Raw genomic sequence first — 25,318 nt, 5'->3', positions numbered from 1 at the left:
TTCTTAGGAGAATAACATACATGATGTGTTTCCTCACGTTCTTTTCTGTCCAATTATGAAAATAGCAGGGCCACAACTAACAAGGAAAAAGGGGCCACTGCAGTGCCCCAGAGGAACCACATAATATATAGATATAATTAAACCTTTTGTTACATTTAAATGAATATGGACCAAACTGCAGCTCTGGCTGACTGAAGGCCGGAGCAAAAGCTGCTTTGCATCCTCTTTTGGAGCAATTCCTGGAGCTTTCTCAATGGCATAGAGAAGGCCATCTGAACACCAGGGACAGAGGAAGAGCTATCCAAAACAACTCAAAAAGCATTCAAACTCATGGGTCAGCAGTAAAAGCTTGGTCAATGACCTGAAATACATTAAGCCACTCCAGCACTGACCATGATCATAGTCTCTATAGCTCAGTACTCACAGTGTTTCCCTTGTTTAATTATTTACACAAGACTCATAACCTCCATTTTAATATCTGTTGTGCTAAATATCTTTTTAAATTAAATTCTATTTTTCTCAGATAAAAAAACCACTTAAGCCTACCAAATGTCATAATTAGTTCTTAAGTCAAATAATCAACATTTGGCAGTTTCTTTGAAGACAGCAGGGCAGAAATAATTCACAAAGCAAGACAATTGCATGGAGTTAGTATGAGGCACTGACTGGTGGCAGATATTCAGAAATTAAGTCAGATCCTTGCTTATCATTTCCCTCTGGATGTGATGCTTGTGTGTACTGGAGAGAAGAACAAAGATTAAGAACATCGAAGAACTGTGAGGAAAAAGCAAGAGAATAGAGTCCTCAAAAATAAGAGGGTGCAATGATCTTTATGACACTGATGGTTTTATTATGAATAATAATAATAATAATAATAATAATAATAATAATAATAGTAATGAAAACTCAAAATATTTGAAATCATCATACCTGGTTAATTAAAGCAGGATAACCCTTGAAATGTATGAATGACAAGTTTAAGAATACTAACAAGTAGATTTTTGAAAGTGTTTAGCATCAATTCATATCAATAATTATGAATCTTTTGGGCAGATAGGGACCTTTTTATATAAAATTAAGTAAGAGCTTGGGCTGTATTGGGCAAAATATTGCCAGCAGATGAACAGAGGTGATCCTACCCTTCTGCTCAGCCCTGGTGAGGCCTCACCTGGGTCCAGGTCTTGAATGGAGGGGGCAGTGAGGATGGAGCCAGGCTCTTCTCAGTGGTGCCTGGTGCCTGGACCAGGGGCAATGGGTACACACTGGAACACAGGAGGTGCCCTCTGAACACCAGACACTTTTTCACTGTGAGGGTTATGAAGCCAAGTCACAGGTTGCTCAGGGATAGTGTGGAGTCTCTCTCCTTGGAGATATTCAAAAGCTGTTTGGACACACTCCTGGGAAGGCTGCTCTAGGTGTACCCAGCTAAATGTGAGGGGGGTTGGATCAGATTACCTCCAGAGGCCACCTCAACCCTTCTGTGACTTTGTGATACAGAGGTTGCAATTTTTCTACTAGTGGTAGACATGTTACTGAGAGTTCAGTCACTGTTGGAAGCTGCTTTAGAAGCCTGTTCCCACTCAGGGAAAGCATTTAACACTTATAAATTCATGAGTTGAAAGAAGCACTGGGAAGGCATCTTTTTGGGACATAGCCTTCAGCAGATACTGACTCTGCTCACGGTGACCACAGTATCCAGTTCCAAATTTGGCTACCGGAAGTGCTTTTTTTTATAATTCTGACATTACAACTTCATTATATTCTGTAGAAAGTAATGTATTTTTCTATTTTAATGTATGTTTTGTGCTTAGCAATGTATGTCATAAGCTATTCCCCATTGATAACTTTAGCAGATATGCTCACTGCTTTTTATTTCCCTATGGAAAATTTTCAATATTTCTGATTTCCCTATATCACATCTTTGTCTGGATTTACAGATGACTCTGTAAGAGAGGATTTGGAGTTTTTTTGGTGGCTGCTCCTCCTGTATAGGTCCAGCAGGCAGCCTGAGGGTTACAACAATTGACACTTTATGAGAGGCAACAGATGGATCTTCACAAAGCTTCCTTCAAAATATCCTGAATTTACATCAATATGCCAAAGAGCTTCCATGTTGCATGGTTTTAGGCTTAGGGTTTTCACTTTTTTTGCTTCTCCCCTTCTTTCAGTGGTCCAGATTTTAGGTTATTCTTCCATACCGTGATGAAAACGGGAGGAAAGGTAACCTTACCCTGTGCAATGCAGCATCGACAGAAAGTAACATCTCCTGGCCCAGAAGCATCTAATTGTGTCGGCCCATTGCTCTGCCAAAATTTATTAATTCTGCTTCTTCAGCACTGATGAAGTTATGTGGCTGCTAATTCCAGAGTTAGCACAGTGAATCCTGGCTTGAGGCTTTGTGCTGCACTGTATTAATGTCATATTAGGCTCTGGGGCTAATACAAAGCTCTCTGCAAGAACCTGGAGAACTGTTTAATGTTCAGGCCAATGTGTACCTGGCATTTAATACTCTCAGTGTGCATTATCTATTTTCAAATAAGAAAAAAACTCATATGAAATGTCTTTCTTGAAGATGCTAAGCCGTCACCATTTTGACTGTACACTGAACACAACTTGTTCTCTGAAAATTGAGGTTTCTGGAATGATGATCCACCTTGCATTTTAAAGGGGTTGTGCAGAAGAATTTATTCATCAAAATAATATATATATTATGACCTATATTAAATAAATATAGATTTTTAAACAGAAAATTTAACTGTAATTATTCTTTACTATTGATTGCGTCATATTCTCTCATGATTTTCCCCCAATTTAAAGAAATATTTAACGTCTTCAATTACCAATCACTTAATAGGCACCCAGAATCAGGATGAGATACAAAGTTACTGTTTCACCAATAAAAATATTATTTTAGAAACAACTATAAAGCAGATATAAAAATAGCTTAACTGTGTTAAAATTAAATAAATGACTGTCAAGCCTATTTCCTGGAGCAACGTTTAATGTAGTCACAGCTGCAGCATTCTGTGCATATAAAAATCTTTATACCTGTTAAAAAAATAAAAATAAAAAGTCACCTTTCAAAAATGCTGCTAGTGAGTTATATATCTCGACAGGTATCCAATACTTAGCCCCAGAGGCATTTCTTCTTTCAGATGCTCTAACTCCCTACCAAATGAAAGTGTTTGCATTCCCAGTCATTTGGACAAAAATTAGCATGATAAAATGATTTGTTATGCCAATAAAGCTTTTTGTTACACTGTAAAATGGTTTATTACACTACTATTGCAACATAAAAATGTTATGAAAATTAAGCAGGTTGTAAGGTCCAAAAAGGAATAGTCTGCTTTTGGGACTAGCTTTTTACCAGGAGAAGGTAAAAAGAATGATCTTGAGATCTACAATTCCCAGTCTTTTGAAAACACAACCTAACTGACATTTTAACTAACAACTGAAATTGGTACCCCAATTAGCAAAGCAGTTATGCATCCATATAGATGGGAACTTCCTCAATCAGGAGTATTCAGAAAATGGAAAAAACCTGCAAATTATTTGATAATCCAGGTAGTGACTTCTGTCCTGTGTGACAGTACATGAAACATTCAATTCAGAATAGAAACTGAAGTAAAGATTCATGGTATGTTAATCATAACATGTCACAGATGGCATAACAAGATAGTAAAACTGGAGGAAAACCTTATATTCTGTACAGTATTGTAATTTTAGCATTGTTTATATCAATCAAAGCAGTATCTGAAACTGGCAACTATTTAATTCACAGTCATGCCTTGTAAGTTCCTGGCACATTTTTAATTTTCAATTTAATTTAAATTTTCAATTTTTGTTTAATCCAGAATGGCAATCAGTCACTTTTTCAGAAAGGGAGGACCAGTTACATCTTATGTTTTATAATTATTACAGAATATCTATTTATTTTCATTTTCATACTTTTTAGTTTGTATGTATTGTGTTTATTCTAATATTCTAATTTTAGTATTTGTGCTCCTGCCACTTGACAGAACTTTATTGGACTGATAAGTGCAGAAGAAAGCACTTTCTGTGAGCAACAACCATCTGTATTTCCATCGAATTCTAAATTTGTTGATAATCACAAAAAATACTAGAAGAAATTTTAACATTTACATTTTTTTATGGAAGTGAGGAAGTGCTTGAAATATTTTTGGTTTTCTCCTTTTAAACTACACACATTTTGCTTTCCTTTCTACAGGCTCACTAATGCAGAGTGAATGACACTGCGTTGAGAGGGAAATCTGCTGCAAATGAACTCAAGAGAGAAGCAACCTGCTTTGAGTATCAGGGTATATCACAAATATATGTATTTATATCACAAATATAAGGAAGGTGCCTACAGTTAAGCCTGAGTGTGCAGAATTGTTTTGGAACTTTCACATGTTACAATTTATGTTGGCACACACAGCGCTGAACCACAAGAAAAGTAATTTGTCTTCACTGGAAAAGATCCTGACACAAAGTCTTTGCTGCCTGGCTGAAGGATGGTCAGGAGAAGGCTTGTGCGGGTCTTGTGATGTCCCTGATGCCTGAGAAGCTGATAGAACAGGATAAGACACACATCTTGTGTAGGTGCAAGATGATGTCACTGGTGTGCAAACGAAGTGCACTAATTCCAACCTGGATCATCGAGTGGAAGTTCATTAATTACAGGTGTATAAGTTTATCCAAGTTTAACTAAAAGTAGAGGCAAGGCAAAAGCGCTTGGCATCTTACAAAAGGCATTTAATATTGGAGAGGAATCTTGAACTTTCAGACAGCTGGACAGAATCATAGATGCAACCACGTATACTGAATTCTTTTCTTTTGAAAGAGAAATGTCCTTATGCTGAAAAAATGTAAAACTTGAAATTTAAAAGTAATTTTGAATTAAGCAGCGAGATTTGTTCCACAGATGTTTGTTTACTTTGCTAGTGGTAGTATAAACCAAATTGTTAGTAAAACAGCTTGAAATACTGAACAAAGCAGAAACATGAATCCCTTCTGGCTGCTCAGACCAGGTAGCTCACCTGACTAGCAGGTGTGGGCTGCAGACTGCACCTCTTCTCCCACTGTCTAACTGGTGGCCATGGTTAGGACCATGAGCCATGAGCATTAATGTTCTCAGAATAGGTCTGGGCATCGGGGGTGATCAATCTTATCTGCAACCGAATAGGGTCAGCCAGTTCCAAGGCACTACACACAGCTGTGAAGAGAAAGAGCTACCACTTCCACGAGATCACACACAGCTCATGTCAAACAACCTGTTAATCACAAGCAGAAGCAGCCAACAGACTGAAGAAAAGCCATGGCCAAGACTGAGCTGTTGCTCCCAAAGCAACTCATTGTGCCTCAGTACTCCCCTGTGCTGCAAGCTTGTATAAAAACTTCTTGCAATTGCATTTTTTGACTGCTGTTACAAGAAATGCGGACAATGCAGGTAGCTTTCTGATAATGCAGAGTTCAATGAGAGAAGAAATAATATGGCTAAATATGAACATGTACGTTAATTCCTAATATTTTTCTGACCTTTTTCAAGGATTAATCCATAGCTGAGCTTGGGAAGAAACTTAGCTACATATCATGAAAAATATTTTTACAATCAGGGCTGAATAAATGGTGTCATTGATTGTGAACTTCAGAAATTAAAAACATATATATAATCCTCCAATTCAAAACACAATTAAAAATCTCTGCAGCTATCCATCAGCCACTACATCCCCTTTCCAGGACAATCAGCAGCAGCAGGCTGTTTGCAAAAGGACAGACGGGATCCCAGTACGGAAAGAAACGTGAACTTACGGAGAGGAGTATTTGGATAGCGCTGTGAATGACCTCTAGGTACTGGAAATCAATGATGCAGCCTGTCACAGAGACGTAAGAGTAATCCTCTAGGACGCCAGGGGAAGAAGGACGCACCACCCTCCGTATGCAGCCGGGCCCGTGCTCCCGCCACCACGAGCGGTGCATGGAGATGTTAAAGGTCATCAGATCCGTTTCCTAGGAGAGGGAGGGGAAAAGCATCAATACGTTTGGCTTTCTGTTTTTAAGGCAAAGGAATGGGAAATGAAAGATCTTTTCTATTATAAGGGCAACGGGATGATTATCCTTAATCCTCACCCCAGTTATTCTAGTATGAAAGTAGGATGTTAAAGTGGAGAGAGGAAATTGCAAACATTCATTGATTTATTTTGTAGTTGTGCACAGGAACTTCTGCCTGGCATAAGAACCGTCAAACCAGATACTGTACAAAACACATGTTCCCTTGGACTTACAGCTTGAAAAGCAATTTTGGTGTTACTTGATTAAAATGTCATTTAAGAACTCTTTTTGTTGTTGTTGTTGTTGTTGTTGTTTCCCAGCAGAAAACAGAGCCAGTTTTACCCCATGGTACTGGAGACAACCTAAATCAAATTTGCATCATGATTTCCATCATCAGATTCAAATGAGCTGTCTCCAGCCAAGCACCCTGTTCTCTTTTCTTCCCTCTGCCCCTCATCCAGATTACAAACTTCTCATGTTAGTGAAGGAACCTACATTTGTGAACTGATCTGGGTTTAACATAAAATCAGTAAGTTCTCTTCACTCAAATCATCTTCTTGGTCAGATATTTTAGTAAACATCATACCACTTCCACTTGGAGCATTGAAAGTGGCAAACCTACTAATTTTTGATTAGTACAGAAGATTTTCTAAGAGCTTACCTATGAAGTACAAACAGGAAAATTCATTTGAATTAAAAAATATTTGGGTCTATTAGGTGCATAAGTAAAATACACTGAAGTTGAATGAATGCAATGTAAATGCAAAAAAACCCCAACCCTCCTCACTGGAGATAAATGAGAATTGAGTTACATTGATACTTTAAATAACTAATTCAGACTTATGTTTCCATGTTTCCTGTTCTGAACTCCAAGTAAAAAAAGTCTGCAAAACTGTCAGCCATATGCCCACAAAATACCCTTGGCTTCCATACATGACAGTTTGTGGCACTGCCATCACATCAATTTGCCCTTTGCATCCCACAAATATGACCTGTCTGCATCCATTTACTTCCATCCTGACCAAAGGGAAATTTGATCCAGATTCCAGTTGCAGAAGTAGTTAATTTGTTATTTTCCTTCGTTAATTGCCTTTATTCTGGCCACACCCAAAAATTAATAAGGGAATTAAATCCTGCCACCCTACAATATCATAGCTATCAGTAAGAAATCTGCCTTTGTGATTTGCTGTTTTTTTCTCCACAACTTCTCTACCCTTTAAATACAGAGTGGCTAGATTTCCAGATGTATTATTTCGAGTTGATGACACATTTGTCTTTTGACTTTGCATGTCAATTGTTGATACTGGTTCAGAAAATTTTCAGCTGCAACAGGAAAACAACTTGTGAAGTAAGAAGCTGACAGACAACTCAGTTTAATGAAAATATGGTAGTAAATATAGAGTCACAAGAAAACAGCCAGGGCTTTCTTTGTACAACAATGCCAGAGATTGCACAGTGTTAGCAAGTGTTTTTAAAAATTGTCACCTCTAAGAAATGCCAGTTGTCAAGCAGCAAACACACATTCAATCTAACCTATTTCAGAAGCCTTTTTTTGTTGAGAAAGAATATGTATTGGTGGGTTAGTGTGTATCATATACTGTGAGGTAACATTTTGTTGTCATAGCCACAAGAATAAGTTGTGATGTCCATGGTGTTGATGTCACAGCTTTCATTGCTCTTGAGGGTTGATTTATCCTTTATTGGTTTTCGTCTTTATGTTTTTAAAATTATAGCCTGTTACAGTGTTCACACTTGGCTAGTTCACAGCCAGTGAAAAAAATTCGATAGAGAAACAGCCTGATAAATTTTGCCAACACATGTAAAATGCAAGATTTTGGCATGTGAACAGTACAAACCAATATAAATAAAATCTTTCATTTCTGGAATACTGCTTTATGTGGCTATATGAGTGATTAAAAAAATTATTTACTTGATGGTCATGTTCATGTTTCAAGGCTGCTGGTGATTCAGATAAGAAGGAAACAGCAAAAAAACCCACCCCAAAAAGTCATCACAGCACTTGTTACCTTTTTAAAAATAAATTCTTATTCATAAATTCTGGATAAAGTCTGTAGGAGGAGATTTTCATAATTACTTTTCGCTTTGTGTATTACATCCTGAGCTCTCAAAGCAGGTAAAAGCAGATAACAATGGCCCAGCAAGGATCAGTTTTAGAAATGCAAACAAAACCACTTGGTGCATTAGCTTGACCTCTGAAATATCACTTCACAAAATGGCAGCCATAAGCTGTTTGAGCTGATAAATGTTAAGCTGCCAATCAATAAAAGAAAGCCTGACAACAGGAAAAATCAATTTTTACTTTTTTTTTTTTTTAGCAGCTGAAACACTTCTCTCTAACTACTTGGAGATTCTTAATCTGTAAAGTGAGTCAAATGCAACAGGCATTAAAAAAATTAACCTGTGTCTTTATAGTCATTTACAGAACCATAGAAAATTCAAAGACTCTTTGCTGGGATGAACAGGTTTTAAATATCAGTGAACTCCTGAGAGTATTTCGGTATTTGTAAACTCACAGCTTGGAACGCCTGAGCATGCTGGAAAACCTGCTGCCCAAGTGGCTTATTTTCAATTCTACGTTTAATGAAACAATTTAAGAATTTTGCAGAAAGTACAAGCAGATGCCTAAAGTTTTTTTTCAATAGATCATTCACTATCTTCCAATTTCTCATATTAAAAAAAAAATGTATAAAATGTTTAATCATCAGCAAGTGACAATTCAAATGCTTATTCATTAGAAAAAAATGCTGCTGCTTCAAGGCAAGACACCAAATTTCAGGCTTTGTACAAGAGAAACTAAGTCGTCCCTCTAACTGACGCAGTCGGGATTCATTAACAGTTGAAATTTCAATCATGGATGGAATATGAGCATATATCTTGTCTTTAATTCCATACATCAGCAGGCAAACTATACTTCCTCAGCTGATAACCTCTCAGATAGACACCGTGAACAGAGAGGGGACAGAACAGAGGCCACAGGTCTTCCAGGAAAATTGTGTGACTTAGGAAAGGGACACAGGGAAGTGAAATCCCATCTCCTACTCCTCCCTTCTCTAGTCACCATTAAAGCAATACTCCAATCTGTGGTAAGAAGTTTGCTCCTGAGTATAGGATCAGCCCCATAATCATACTTTACTGATGTAGAATCCCATTTAAACTGTCTACAGCTTTTTATGCCTTTAAACTATATACAGGATTTGTGTTGGCTGTCAGCCCAAGGATTAATTTTGATTATTATTGGAAATCATTGCTATGGCAGATACATTCTTTTAAGGTGAGATGTAATCCCTGTGAGTCTGAGTAATGCTGTTTCTAAGTGCTTGGAGATAATGTCTAATTTCATTAAGTCTGCTTAAATTCTACCTTTGGTTTCAAATGGACATTTTCTATTGGGCAGGGCTTTGAGCAACCTGATCTAGTGAAAGATGTCCCTGCCCATAGAAGGGAGGTTGGTCTAGATGATCTTTGAAGGTGTCTTCTGATCCAAAGCATTCTGTGATTTTTTTGATTCAGTTTTTAAGTGGTGAATCTAGGTAAAATTTAACAAATCATAGACCAAGATGGCTTATTATAAAACTACAGAGTAATAACAGGTATGATGTTCCTTTCATTTATTTGTGTAAAATTTACACACAGTGTCTATAAGAAAACCACAAAAATTTAATGACTACCTAAAATCACCAGTTTTAAGAAAACAAAAAGAATACATTGAAACTCCAGGGAGAAAACCCAATCTACCAAGACTGCCTTGCAAAACAAACAAATATTATGCTCGGACATGATTATCACCACAGATATTTGTTCTTTCAGTGTGTGCTTCTGCTTTGTGACATGTTTTTTTATATTCCTTTCATTCTTCGCTACTATTTAAAAATACACTTTTAGGCAAAGTATAACCAAAATAGTGTGGTGTTGAGCAGGATGGAGGAAGAGCACTTTTTTCCTTCAGAAAAGAGCAGTCAACACTTGAAATTTTATAGACAAGTGAAAGAGCACAAAGGCCTGGTAAAGGATAATGTTAGAGATCTTGACTTTATTGTTGCTTGTGTGGTACCTAGCCTTTCCTAACACATTTTATTGATACATACTATAGTGTTTATTATAAATGAACATTAGGCTGAGGCATTAAATATTCCCATTCCATTTCCTAAATGTAACAAGGATGCTCTGTTCTGACTTGCTACAGATACTTTGTTTAAGCAGTGAGGAGAAAAGATTTTCAATCAAATACATGCTCAACAGGAAATAAAAGTTTATACACATAATGCTAGAAAAGGAATAGTAGATTTCGTTGTAATTGCCTACACGAAATTATGTTTGTAATTAAGATGCAGGGGTGTTGGCAAGGACAAGGGACACACACATTCCCTCATATCTAATCCAAGGAGACCTTAATCCTCACTAGATATAAATGATGTGTCCCAGCATTAATGAAATCCACTCTAATTGTGTAAGTACTTGGAAAGATGACCATCAGCTATTAGCCAAAGACCCCACTGGCAGCACAAACTTACTTTTCCACCATGCTTTTACTGGAACCAACAGGTTCTGGTTCCAGCTTCCTCTGTGTGTGACCAGCTACATTCCATCTCCTCTCACTACTGCTGAACAGTTTTGAAGGCTTGGGCAGACAATACTGAAGAAGACTTAGGCGACTTCCCATTTCCAAGTGGAGACAGTTGTATCACTTGTACTTATTGGGATGACAATTTTTGAATATTGGTTATTGATCAATATTTGAATAGTGATTGTTGATTTTAATATTAATATTTTTATATTAATATTTATATATATTAATATTTATATTAATTAATTAATATATTAATATTTATATTTAATATTACTATTTTTCCTCTTTGTTTTGAATTTAAACTCTTGATTTACAGTTACACTGATGGCTTTTACCTATTCCATGAGCTAGAGGTTGAAAGTAGCCCTCTCAACAACTCTGGTAGCCCACTCAAATGCTAATGGGATAGGACAATGAACCATGTTGATTCCAGGCTGTTCAAGATATAGTACAGTCAGTATCTTTACCTCATCCTGAGCACTCTGGTGAATAAATGACATAAAGAACATTCTTAAATTCAAGCTTATGTGTTGACTCTATTTGGGCTATTCATCTGTCTGAACTGGATGGCAGACTAGACATAGCAAATTCATCTCTGTGCTAGCAATGCACACTAAACCAGAGGAATCGTGAAATTAATTACCAAAATTAATTACCACTAAAAGAGAAAATTCACAGTACCAAAATCTTCAGACACAGACCATGAGGTAACCCCAGCATCATGGGCTGAGAATGGTTAAAAGAGGTACAGAGGCAAAGTAATTTGTGCTTCGTGTGATTATAGGCTCATGGCTCCCACTTACAGAGATCAGAGGTTCACAGACTGCAATCATGGCATCAGACCATGACTAAAGGGGAAGATTTCCATATTAAGCATAATTTTTTCCCCAAGTCTATCTCCACTACACTGCTTTTTAACCATTTGCTGACAGGCTACCTCCACATCTACAACCCTCCAAAAAAAAACCCCCAAAAAGTATGAATTAAGCTTAGCAAGTACTGGCTTCTCATTCTTTTACTACTTTTATTCCTTTGGCTATGGAGAGTGTTGCCAGATTTTATTTTTCAAAAGTGAGCATAATACTTTGGGAAATTTATTTGGAAATTAGGCAGATGATCTATCTATGTTGTAAAAATAGCTTCCCTGCATAGTTTTAATTTGCTACATTCTCAAGGATGCGTATACTGTCATGTAAAGTGAGCAATTTTAAAATTAGAATTATCAAAATTACTAGAAAAGTGGAATGTGGTGGAATGTCTTCAGGAAGCAAGAAGGCAAGAAATCAACAGGAGAAGCAAACTGCTGTCTTCTTCATGCAGTATCAGCATCATTTGCAAGAACAAATTATGAGAACCAGCAAGGGACTGTTTTTGGAACTTGTCCCCAAAAATGAGCTCTGATCTTTGGCAATACTCAGATCCCTGCTCAAATCCCAGCTCCATGTCTTTTCATTGTTTGACCTTCCTTTTGAGGCAGTGTCTCTGAGAAACAGCCCAGAGAGGTCACAGAGTATGGCAGGAAAAGGCTCCAACACACCAGGAAAACATGGCTGAGACAGAGTGATTGGATCAATATGAGTCTTACCACCTGTCATAGGAAATTCAACATGAGCACAAAGAAGTCACAACTGCCTAGAAAAGGTATTGTGCTCCAGTGGAGTCCCTGACATGTGATTAAGCCAGGCACTTATTTTCAAAATTGCTCTCACCTATTCCCAATGATGACCCACAAGTATGAAAGAACACTGATTTGGAGTAATGCCAAACTTTGAGCACTGCTTTGAGTTTTGAAGACTGAGAATATGACAAGGGTTTGTATAAAGCCAAGGGTTTCTGCAGATTGGTGTGTCCCTCACTCTGATGCCATACCTGATTTTGGCTGAAATAAAAAAGCAAGGCAGGACTGAAATGTAACATAGTGAAGAATTAGAAACATCTTTTGCAAGCCATATACAGCCATCTTTATCAGTGATGTAGGAAAACATCCCAGACCAGAGATGGGAAAGGTTAAAAAAGGCTTGAAGTGTCTTAGTGTACAAAAATGGGGAAACATTACAACTGTGGGACATAAAAATTCCGTCCAAAAGGTTTTTAAGCTACAAGCATTTGCAAAAGGAGTTTTTAACATAAAACAATTTCAAGGCTCAGCAAGAACATTTTAACTTTGTTGTTGTTGCCGTTTTTGAGCAAAATTGCTGAGATCCCTGTGGAGTCATTCATGCATTTGAAATATCACAAAATTAAAATTTAATGCCTCAAAAAAAAGCTGCCACAACACTTATAGCAAACTCCCAAACTATTTCATAGTATTTACAATATTTCTTATTAAATCATTCTTATTAATTTTTTTAAATTACATATCTCTCATTAAAGCAGACAGGATCAGACTCACATGCCCGAGTACCTCACCATGTTAGCAATCTAAACATTCAACAAATACACTGCTTAAAGAAATGGAGAAGACTCTTGCAGTGTTGATGGGAACTGGATTTCTACAGTTAAAATGGAAAGGTCTGTCCACGAGTGATCATACTGAAAGTATTAATTCTTTATTCTTTCTTATTCTTTCTTAATTCTTAATTCTTTATAGCACCTTGTCTTCTGCCATAGACATCCTAATACTACAAACTTTGCATGGAGTTTTAGTTCTAACATCACTAGGAAATGCATGGAAATAGAGGACACAGTTTGTGCCAAAAGCCCACATAATCCCCATATGAGGAACAGTTGCAATGTAGCCTCTAGTCAAAATGGGATTTAACTTTGTTATTATCCAAATAACCCTATTTTGTTCACAGTGGTTGTGAACAAAGACAAAGCATGGGGATAAAGGCATGATTAAGAATATAGTGGTGTAACAATAGTATAGTTAATTCTAATATTTCCCTTCATTTCTGGTGGGTCCTGTGCTTTGTCTGTCCATCTAAACTATAGGAATGCCATAACTCTCCATAAATCTCTTGGTATGCAAGGAGACAAATTCTATGCTAGAAACAAACACATGAGAGCTTGGGTCCTAAATTTAAAGGTTTGTCACAGACTCTGATGACACTAAAAAGCACCATAAAAAGACTTTTGAAAACTCACTTGAATGCTAAAATTTCTGACAAGAAAAATAGCTCCCTGTTTAAAGACTAGGCAGAAAGCTCCTACCAGCACCCAGGAACATTTTTAAAGATTAATAGGCCAGTTTAAGCAACTGCTGTTGTGTTCTCTGCTTTGCTTGCTCAAAGCAATGCAATTGTTCATGATATTGCCAGCTCTTGTTTTATGACAAGTCTGGTTATGTTCAGCATTTTTGCTAAAGTCTTCGTTTCCAGGGACATGAAATTACAATAAGAAGTTTGTCTTGTTATGAGGAAGTGAGCTGAGGAGGAAAACTTCAAAACTCATGAGCTCTGCTGCTAGGCACCTCCAGCTTGTGCTTAAATTTGCACTTTTTGCTGTTTTTCTTAAAGCTAGGTCCTGGAGTGTAGAAGAGAGGCTTCTGTACCACGAGCTCAGATCACAGCTATCCAGAGTATCACATTCCACAGTCCCCCCTCTTGGACAATCATGGATCCATCAGGGTATAGGAAAGGGCCAATTCTTTTTAATGTTTCAACAAAGACAGTGACCCAAGTGCACCCTAATAGCTCAAAAGAGGCAATAAGGAATATTAATATAAAAACCAAACTCCATAATTCATGGAAATTTCATAAGAAGATCCAAATTTTTGTTTTAGAGTGTGTGCAAAGGGCAATGAGAAAGATGTTCTAATTCACTCCATCTTTTAAATGAACTCTGTACAGCTCATTGGGTAAGACTGCCACTAACTGCCAAGAAGTGAGAGTGCACACTACCGAAGCTCTTCTCAAGACTCAAGAGTACAAAATGAGACAAGAAGCAATAAGCAGCAGAAGTTATTGAGTGGCAAGGGGTGTGGTTTTTTACTTGCTTTCATTTCAAAGAAGCACAAGAAATGTGCTCTCAGGAAAATACATTTCCTCATGACACTTTTGTTTCTGTATTTCTTCTCTGCAATAACAGATAATATTTTTGGCAGTCCCCCAATTTTTGTGGTGCTGTTTGCCAATGACCTTGGCTTTAGCAGAGCAATCCTTTAACCACAGGCTTCATTTGCATTCTGCTGAAGAAAGGACAGTCTCCAAAAAGAATTTCATAGCATTTTTTTAAAAAACAGAAAAGACAGTCCTTCAAGAAACTTTGAAGTCAGATGATGAAATTTGAAATCCTTCCTTCCCCAGCAGAAGTGAAGTACCTATGACTAGGGAAAAGAGAATCTGCTGCAGCAAAACTCAGTTAATAAAATTAATTTAATTATTCTTTTTACATTTACTACAGGCATTAGTCCACACTTTAATTTCTTGAAACATTTTATACATTTATGTAAACATGTAAATATGTAGAGAGAGTCTTTTATTTATGCATACACAGCATGCATATATTTATATATTCATATTTAGGTGTACAAATCAATGACTCAACAGTGCATTCCCATGAACAAATGCCAGCTGTGGTCAAAGAAGGCAGCATTACCAATCTCCTTCAGCAGTGCCTTGTACCCTGATTTTAACCAGATTAATTTAATTTACAGCCTGATACACCTCCAAACGTCAATAACTCTCACAGACATTCACACAAAAGAGTTTTTATTTGTTCTTGCAGGAATTTTCAAGTTTTCAGAGAACTATTTCAGAAACAAGGATCCTTTTTTCTCTGGCATCACCTCTCTATGGGTATGTCTATAATCATAATAATCAAATTTCTCAAATTCTTTCAATAAGATTAATCAAAAGTACTTGACAGTGTTGAGTAACTTTTGGACAATTTCAAGTTTGCCATGCCAAAGAAAATCAGTGAGGTGCTAAGCCTAATTTTTAATTCTTTTTTTTTTTTTAATTTAAGAAATTTCTCATAGAAGCTACTTTAATCAATGCAGTTGCCCATGAACCCCAGAAATATATTTTTAATTCAAGAGACAACTATATAATTCTCTGTTAATAACAGGTCTAGGTGGATTACTTAAAGATCCTTTAACAGATGTTATATAAATCTGGGCACCTTAGGAGATCCATAAATTTGCAGGGAAGCCAAATGATCCATTCATTCTGTCATGCCACAGACTTGTGTGTAATCCTAAATCATGCAATTTTTAATATACTCTTCTCTAATAAATAAGAACAAAATGAGACCACAACATAGACATAACAGCATATTAATATTTGAAATTATTGTTTTATTTCACCCTCAAATTTGAAATTATATTAACAAAGAGGAGAAAGATGAACAATTTTTAGATGGACTGACAGAGTTGTGAATGACAGCAGGACACAATGGCAAAAGGACAAGTAATATTAACATCAGTTTCTGTATTTACTGACTACAAAATCAAGACTACTATATAAAGACTTTCTTCAAACATATATATATATATAAAAAGAATTTTCAGTTTGCCTAATGAAAAAAGAATCAAAATGCTACCAGTATCAGGCATTTTTTCTGCAAGCTGAGGAATACTCAAATACATTTTGGAAATCATTAAACTTTATATAATAGTAATTACTAGTATCACTAGAATTTTCTCTTTGTGTTTCTATTTTTAAAACTGGTTTTAGGAGCAGTGATAAAGGATGTCAGTGTGACTCCAGGAGACAGCTGAAAGCCTGAGAAGCCTACAAAGCTACAGTGTTGATTGGACAAGCATGCATGTGCATTATTTAATTTCAACAAGCATCCCATTGACATAAGGGATCTACATATATTTGCTGGATTAGGGCCAGTAAGAAAAGCAGCAAGAAATATATGAGAGCAAAAGGACAAGAAAGGTATGAACATGTGGGCACATTTTCACAGGCCTAATTGTGTATTTCTTAGGGATAATAGAGAAGTTCTTTTCGATATAGCATGTCCTATATAGGGTTGTACAGCACACTGAGCCATAGAGGAAGGATTACTTGAACAAATGTGTCATATTTTGCTATAAAACTCTGGTTAAATCTATGAAAACCATCCACAGGTAACCAGTGGATTTTAGAATTTCAGATGTAACTGTTGCTGGTTTAAAAATATGTCTTTAAAGATAAATTTCCCTTTCAGTCTCTGGGCAAGGAAAACGAAGAGAGTAAATGTTGTTTACATTTAGCTTATTCCTCACATGTAGCCAGCTGATATCCGTGTGCTTGTGCTGGTTTCGAACTGGATAAAGTTAATTTTCCTGAGTAGCTGGTATGGTGCTTTGCTTTGGATTTGTGCTGAAAACAACACAGGAATCACACAGGAATTCCTGTTGATTACACAGGAATGTTTTTGTTCTTGCTGAGCAGGGCAAGTCGTTTTCTGCTGCTCCCCTGCCCCACCAGAGAGCGGGCTGGGGGCAGGAGCTGGACTGGGATACAGCCAGCGCAGCTGAAGCAGCTCTGTGGTGTTTAGCTGCTGCCTGCAGAAACTAAGTTCCATGGCAGTGCTAAATAGCAGAGAGACAAATTCAGTGCTAAACTTGTCTTAGGGAGATGGTAGATAGGAGAAAGCAGGGAAATTTAAAGATGTGGAGATATTAACAAGGATGGGAGCAAGTTTCCTGCCTTTGATTGCTCCCTGGCCCTTACAGACTTTCCCAGTGCTGCTCCTTCACTAATTATCTCTTCTCAGAGCCACGGACTGTGCAAGAGTTTTGCTTCTAAAAGCTCTGCTGAGCACTGTGTGGATGAGAGGGGATGGGTCAGCTTTAATTGCACGCTGGCTGGGCACAGGGTGCATGGCTGAGGCCATCAAAGCACCGCTAGCTCAGGTGAAGGCTTCTGTGGGGAAGAACAGAAACCAGCCCTGCCTAAGAATGCATTTGGATATTGTCTAACAAGGGTAGGGGTCAGGAAACACGATGGGAAAAATCTCACCAAATGCCAGCCCCTCTTGGTACTTCTAGGTAACCCTCATGTCTTCGCATCTAAAGCAGTGCAATTCTTAACACCCACAGTTTGGTTTTAAATGTAAATTGCACAGCAGTGAAATGTTCAATCAGCCACTGGTAATGCAGAGCCTCGGGACTTCAGATAGCTTTGGACTGGATCCCTTTAAACATAAGTGTGGGACAGGGAAGCATGATGAAACCAAAGGGGTTTGAGATGATGGCATAGCTACAGAACCACATCAACAGGCACACCTAGAAAACAGCTACACCTTCACTGCCCTCAACTGAACTTCCCTGTTGGGCATCAAAATAGATTTTGCCAACTTGATATGCCCTTTTTTTCAAAAAAACAACTGCTCATGCAAACATTAACTCATTCATACACTGTAACCAGGGAGGTCTTTGCACAGCTGGCAGAATGTTGTGGGAGAGAGTACTTAGCTCTGCAAGGTGGAAAACAAGGTAAACACAGGCAGACATCTTCACTTGGCAATCCTTTTTAAAACTGCAGCTGTTATTTATGATATTTTTCCCGTTTCAACAAGAAAAGTGAATATTATAAGTAAAGACTTATGACCGGAACATGAAAAAGTCAAATATCCAAATAGAAAAACACCTTAACCCAAAAAAAAACCCTAAATGGTCACATTGTTCTGTTGAATTCTAAATGCATTTGAAATGAAGCAGGTTTTTGGCTGAAAATGCACTTCCAAAGTAAAAGGACTAAAACACAGTAATTAAACGACCATATGTCTCAAAGTTTTTCTCTCAACAGGCCAGCTTTCTACAGAACACCTTATTCCTCAGAAAGTAAACAATTTGTTTTCCCTGAAATAAAAACCATAAAATATAACAAACTTTATACAGGAATCTGTCAAATAAATTCTTCGCAGTCCTGTTAGTAAAAGAAAAAAGGAGGAAACATCTCTAAACAAAGAGGTTTGCTTACACTCACTTTAAATGCTGTCACAGGTAAGTCTTTGGACAATCTTTAATCTCTAAGAGCTTTCCTTGTGTAGATTGTACTAACTCATGAATGAAGAAAAAACCTCCCAAAATTACAAAATCCATGCCAAACAAAAATTTCCTATAAATACAGTATCAGGAAATCATAGAGAAGTAAATCACACATTGTGTTCAGCCAAAGACTGGTCACAGAGAAGTACTTTTTCAGCTAAATTATTATGATTAAATTGTCATTACTTCCACCACCATAGAAATAATTACTAATGTTATAAAGGCATTTAACCACCCTTATTGTGCTACAGTATGGAGAATAAACCATAACAAGACGAGGAGGCTTTGCAATTCACAAGCATAATAACAACCAGTTGTGACCATACCATTTCAATAATTTAATTAAACTAAATTTAGCCCTTAAGTCATGTAGTAGCATTGCTATTTAGCCCAAGCCTTTGCTCCCTGTAAACTGTAAGAGTAAATTGCATTTGCAGAGTAGACTAGAACTGGCCATTCACTGAAGGCATGACTGAAGATTTCTTCTGCATATGATTCTTACAGACACTTTTTAAGGAAATGAGAAGGTCTGTTTCATCTGTACCTAACAGCTTCACCAGCAATCCACTAAATTCTGACAGTGATACGTCATGTTTAGGGAAAAACTAAACAAATGACCACAGCTCATGTGTAGAGGAACTCAACATCAAATGTATATTGTGCAGATGTGCTATGTGTGCGAGGCCAACTCAGTATTTGTAGTGCATTCTTAATGGGAAATGTTGGACCTCTCTGGCTTGAATGGCCAATACTCACACGTGTATAAAAAATCAGCTATGCTTTTTAGTCTCACCCTATCTGGATTTCATTTGGTTTCCTAAAGAAAGAGCACACATCTTCTCAGTACATACCAATTTCTGCCTCTCCGTCCTTTGGGGCATTTTAGGAGCTATGCAAATGTCTCACGTATATTAACTTAACCTCAAGATTTCATTAAAAAAAGAAACCAGGAAGAGAATAAGAACCCTAGGGAAAGTTTGTCTTTTTCTGATAACAGAGAAATCATAAGAGAGATTGATGTCAATGCACAAGTATAAAATGAGGCACAATTACTTCTGCTGCTCCTACAGCCGCTTACAGTACGTATTTACTGGAGTTTCAGCAATGTTACAATTGAATGTTTTCAAGCAATGAAATAACTACCTTTTTGGGAGAATGGCCACCAAAAATTGCGAATTGTTATCAAATTATCAAACTACATTATGTACCCATTAAAAGTAAAAAGAAATTAAATAAATGGAGAGGCACTGCTGCATTCAGGCAGGATGTGAAGGGATGCTGGAGGTAGATGATTCTGTAAGAACAAGCAAAGCTGAAACAGACAGATTGTATCAGATGAGAGGTTCAAAATCTTAAAAACTGCTCATGGTTGATCCAACACCATGAGTAGAAATACATCTTCCTGGCAAGCCTTGTTTGCTGCAATAAGGATAAGCAGCCAAAGAGCATGTTGCCATTGAGTTTTATGGGTACAGAAGAATTTCTGAAGACTGGGCTGAAGAAGAATCCCAAAAATGGCTAGAGAAGTTGTGTTGAAAAGTTACAAAGGAGCTTCTCAGGTCTCAGCTCCTTTTTTATGTGTTCCCAACCAAGAGGGATAGGCAGTTTCTATTTCCCTTTTTGATACCTTAAGACAAACAGAAAAAGCAACAGAATGCACAGACAATCAGATAGAAACAAGTGAGCTAATGAAGAGAGTAATGGAAGATGAAGCTAGGAAGTACTGTAAGCAATACTTGCTATTCAAAAGAGTATATTAGTTCAATTTTAGATGAGAAAAAAATCACAGTAGGAGGGAAAAAAAGAAGCTGTCGGCTAGAGAAGTATAAAGCAAAGTCTTAAAAAAGTCTGAAAAATAATCCATCAGATTTTTGGACTGTCATGATCATGGGGAACTGATGAATGAATGCATGCAAGAAAGCAGAAGTGCTTATCTTGTTGAGCTCTGCTTAACAGCAAACACCTCTTACTGCAAAGTTTGAAGCAGGGAAGTCATCAGAAGAGAGTTTCCAGTTTAACTCTTGTAACACTCACTTTCAATATTATTTCTTTCAATTCCCCACCATTACTTTTACATCAAGCCACATGCATTATACTAAAGAAGCCATCTGGGTCTAATAATTTATTCTTTATTGTTCTATTTTCAAAATACAATTTATTCTGCATATTTTGATCTGTACAGAAAACAGCTGTAAAAAGTAGATAATCACATTTGGTGAAACACTGGTCTACCAAAACCAACATATGTTACTCATTTGATTCCACTGGGGCTGAAGTTTAACTCCAGATGCACTACTTTTGCTTCTGCCTCTGCTTAAATTTACCACATCCTATATTAGAACTTTGTCCTTGTCTTCCAGACCCTTCTCATTCCTAACTCAGATGCCATGCAGAAATGGTTCTCCTATTTATTTGTTCCCTTAAATTTTGTTCCCTTAAATTTTGCCAAGTGCCAAAACTAGGCTCTTTTTTCCTGTGCTTTTTTAAAACCTAAAGAAGTAAAGAATAAATGAAAACCAGCCTTATTTAAAAAACACAGTATTTAAAAAAATATTCTTCTACAAATAAATCAGAGAATTTCTTTCATACCATAGTTCAATATGCAAGCAAACTATATAGTCATGGAAATTACTGCTACAGAACATGACATGAGACTGTGGCAGTATGGAACAGTATCTCCAGGAGAAAAAAAAGGCTGTCTCTCTGGGATATTACCTTTCCTCTCCCACTAAATCCAATATCCTGCTAGACAAAGTGGGCAATTAAAGGCACTGATGGATCTGCACTGAAGTGAATTCAAGAAAGAACATTTAGCATGCTAAGAATTTTCGTGTTGGGAATGTAGTAGTCATGGAAGAACAGCAATCTGGCATGAGATTTTTGTTTGGGAAAGCCATTATTAAGAGAACAAGAAGCACCAACAGCTATGGATACTGACAGCACCAGTTAGGTAATTAGTTTCTCCAGCTGCAATATTCTAGGCATTAACACCTTTGCCGTTTATAGCCATAGAGTGATTATTAAAAGTGTAAAAATCTCTTGTGACTGAGGTTTAATGTTGCACATTAGACTTCCAGTCAGATAACTACTGCCATCATATTTTACAATACTGTCTATTGCCACTAATAATTCCAGGTGACTGAACTGAAAGATTGTGATCCCAATATGATGTTGTTAATATTTAAACCCTGCCATGTTCAGAGAAGTCTGTTGTCCTGTTTTTTTGCTGTCAGCTTTCAGAATATTATGGTGGATTTTCACTAATTTTTTGAGAATAAAATACTTGAAATTAGAAAATTGTAAATATTGCAAACATTTCTCCTATTTCAGTATTTGATTTCACAAACTGCATAAAATACTAAGTCTGAAATCATGCTAATGTTGATCAATTAATACAAGGTCATTGCAACCCTGACTATTACCCATTGCTTGGGTTCAGTTTTTATGTGCATTCTGGATGTCTAAGAAAAGGGGAAGGTAGCTCTAATTCAGCCTTACTCTTTTGCCAGATTTTAATGTCAGGCTAAATCAGTTCAATCTTTTTGTAGCTCCCTATTTCACCAGCCAAAATAATCCTTTGTAATAGAATCTCCTGAACATAATGCACTTCTCAGAATATTTTATTAAAACTCTTAATATTCCAAATAGGTGAGAATAGCTTTATGACAAGAGATTCCTTAAAGGAAATCCTCAGCTAGTTAGTAAAGCAGGATTATTTGGACTTCTAAAAAGATTTTTCCAAAGAAGTACAATGAGGAGTGGCATCTCTCCCACCCTCTGCTCATCCCTCCAGTTCTTCAGAAACATCTAAAAGTGGCACCTCACAGACACCATCTGTACTGACAGGAACATCAGTAAGATGTCACAAACAAAATGCTGGAAGCAATGTCATCATTACACCTCCCTCCTCAAATTAGGCATGATTTTTTTCCAGAAGCACACTATGAAAAATAGATTAGCACTACCAGCCAGGCAGGGAAATACCCTGAGTACCATCAGCAATCATGTAATTATTCCCATTGCATTACCTCTTAGACTTCACAGGAAAAGCCTAAACTTTCAGTTTTCTAACATGTGTCCTGTTTGCCCAGATTAAATTTGTACCATAGCAGTGGAAGAGCTTTCTTATTCTTTAAAAATGGCTATGGAATTCCAAGAAAGGGTAAAAGTATCCTGGGAAACAGTGTTTGCCTGGGAGCTCTTTTGTGAGTTGTTTATGCTCTCATTCTATCATCCAGTGTTTTCAGTGTTGCCAGTGGTAGTTCAAGAGAGAAAAAAGGGAAAACACAGCAGCTAATGCTGAGCACCTCATTTTACAATGATTTCTCTGGAAATTTTCCCAGATTCCACATCTGCCCTGGCACAACAGCCTACATTTCAGAAAGTGAGTCTCACTGGAGATGCAGTGAGAACAACTACATTTTCTCAAGTGGGTAGGCTGCTTTTCTTCTCTCCATTTGAAATATTGTGCTTGCTACTTATCTTAAAAAAAATAAAAATCCAGCTATCCAGTGAGAACAAGAACAATGTACTTTATAAAGCCACAGGCAGGTCCCTTTCCAGTTCCAAATATTCCAGTTGCAATGCCAAGAGTAGAGTAGAAACAGAGTCCTATGATGGACAGAGCTCCAAAATAGTTAAGATGCTTACTTTTGTTATCTCAATTCCAAAACATTTTTAGATGTTTCCTTAGTAGTGTTTCTGTCCTTAGTTGTAATAGGGAGGTGATAGTTAAGGTCAAGAAACAAAAAGTCTTGACCTTAATGTCACAAAATAATGACACAAAAATGTCTCTGATGTTTTGGATAATTTTTTCTGTATTACAAATATCAGATTCAATTTTATAGAATCATAGAATGACTAGGGGGGAAAGGAACCTTAAAATAACATCTGGTTCCACCCTCCCTGCCTTGGCAAGCACACCTTCCATTAAACCTGGCTGCTTAAACCCTATCCAACCTGGCCTTGAACACTACTAGGAAGAATGGGATGTACAAAACTTCCCTGGAAAACCTGTTGCAGTGTCTCACCATCCTCTTAGTTATGAATTTCTAACACCTCATCTAAATTTTCCCTCTTCCAGTTTAAAACCATTCCCTTATGTCCTATCACTTTATGCCCTTGTAAAAAATGCTTCTTCAGCTCTCCTGCAGCCCCTTTTATGTCCTGGAATACTGATTTAAGCTATCCTTGGAACCTTGTCTTCTCCATAGGCAAGATTCTCCAGCCCACTGAGCATCTTCATGGCCTCCGCTGGACACGTCAAACAGGTCCATATCCTTCCTATGTTGGGAGTCCTAGAGGCTGACACAGAACTCTTTGCGGGATATTTTCTCTCCCATAGAATTTAATTCTTAGAATAACTTCATTACTATTGCTCAGCATTTACAGCCATGTAATGTTAAAAAAAAAAATAATGCTAAAGTAAATAATTGCATGACTTCATGTAAAACTTTGTATTTATTCCAGATAGCAAAGAGGAACCACAGCATATATATGAAGGATTTCTCTCATTTCTGATAAAACAAAAAGCAAATATTCAAGGGGATTTTTTTCTCAAAGTGTCAAAGAACAAAAGGATGCAAGCTATACAGGCTGACTAGCTACTGTTTTGACAGACTCTTAAATTAAACTACATAAGTTTGAAAAAAGTGAAAAAGTTAGTTTCCAAAACACCTGTAGTCAATTCTTCCCTCTAAAATAAACTGTCTTTTCTTTCTGAGGAGAGTAAGATGAAGAAAATCTCAGTAAAAAAAAAAAAAAAAAAAAAAAAAAAAGGCAAAATTGTTTCTTTCACAACCCGCAGAATGTTTAAGGAAATCCTTGTTTATTGCAGAAAGAATTTTTGCGTTTTGCAGAGGACTATTTCTTTATGTGTAACACAATGTGACAGTGGCCTCTCTTTTCTTTAGATGGCTAAAGGGGTCATTGTATCCATGGACAGCCCTGCCAGTCCTTTTTCCTCCTCTGGTTCTCTCCAAAGTAATTCTTTGAATGAAAGCCCAACTTCAAAACCTTAAAAGAATTTCTACAAAAACCCCAAACACCAAATGCTACAATGGACCCTGTAAGTCCCCATTTTTGTCTCATGGCTATTCATTCTATGAAGAAAATAATTTCTTTATTGGCAACGGGATTTCCTTTGTTCTGCACTCCCATTAAGGCACTGATTTGTGTGTTCCCCAAGGACCACATGGCTCAGAGGCTGAAATCATGGGCTCAGGTGTGCTGAAGAGGTTATTCAAGAGATCCCAAGGGCAACCACTGTCTCCTCATTCATGTACCTTTTGTCCCTGATAAAGCTTCAGCATGCTCATAGAGTATGGGACAATCTTTTTTTAAAATATGTTTGAGATCTTCCTCATGTGCTGGTTCTCTGCTCGAAATGGCCCATGAGTCAGCTGAAGATTGTAGGTTTCATTCTGATTTCCTTAAAATTTTACAGAAGACACTCACATGTCTGCGTTACTCTAAAAGCACATGAAATAAGTTCTTCACAGGCAAAAGAGAAATAGCAAAAACAAAGACACGAAACAAGGAAAGCAAAACCTACAATTAGTTCAAACACTAAGAAAGGAAAAAAAATTACCATCCCTTTACTCAGCAGAAGGAAAACTGACTGCTGATGATATAGACTGGGGGCTAGGAGATTATTTGTTAACTGCAGAAGATTCAATTATGGTAGTGGAGCCAATGAAAAGAGTTACTGTTTATTAAAGCAGTTTCGCTTCATTCAGAGGATGATACAAGCA

The 25,318-nt window shown here is 37.1% G+C and overlaps 1 protein-coding gene and 1 long non-coding RNA gene across 2 annotated transcripts in view; both read right to left on the bottom strand.

The window, feature by feature from the left end:
• Positions 1 to 25,318, bottom strand: part of LOC136369142 (uncharacterized) — a 301,131-nt gene that overhangs the window by 115,174 nt on the left and 160,639 nt on the right. The window lies entirely within an intron of this gene.
• NKAIN3 (sodium/potassium transporting ATPase interacting 3) overlaps positions 1 to 25,318 on the bottom strand; it is a 260,645-nt gene that overhangs the window by 80,897 nt on the left and 154,430 nt on the right. The window contains exon 4 of the mRNA XM_066341042.1: positions 5,812 to 6,009. Within this exon, the coding sequence (XP_066197139.1) occupies positions 5,812 to 6,009 (198 nt within the window). The remainder of the gene's footprint in view (positions 1 to 5,811; positions 6,010 to 25,318) is intronic.

The sequence above is a fragment of the Sylvia atricapilla genome, chromosome 1, assembly GCF_009819655.1.
Source record: "Sylvia atricapilla isolate bSylAtr1 chromosome 1, bSylAtr1.pri, whole genome shotgun sequence".
Lineage (NCBI taxonomy): Eukaryota > Metazoa > Chordata > Aves > Passeriformes > Sylviidae > Sylvia > Sylvia atricapilla.
This window is presented reverse-complemented; position numbering and strand designations above follow the sequence as displayed.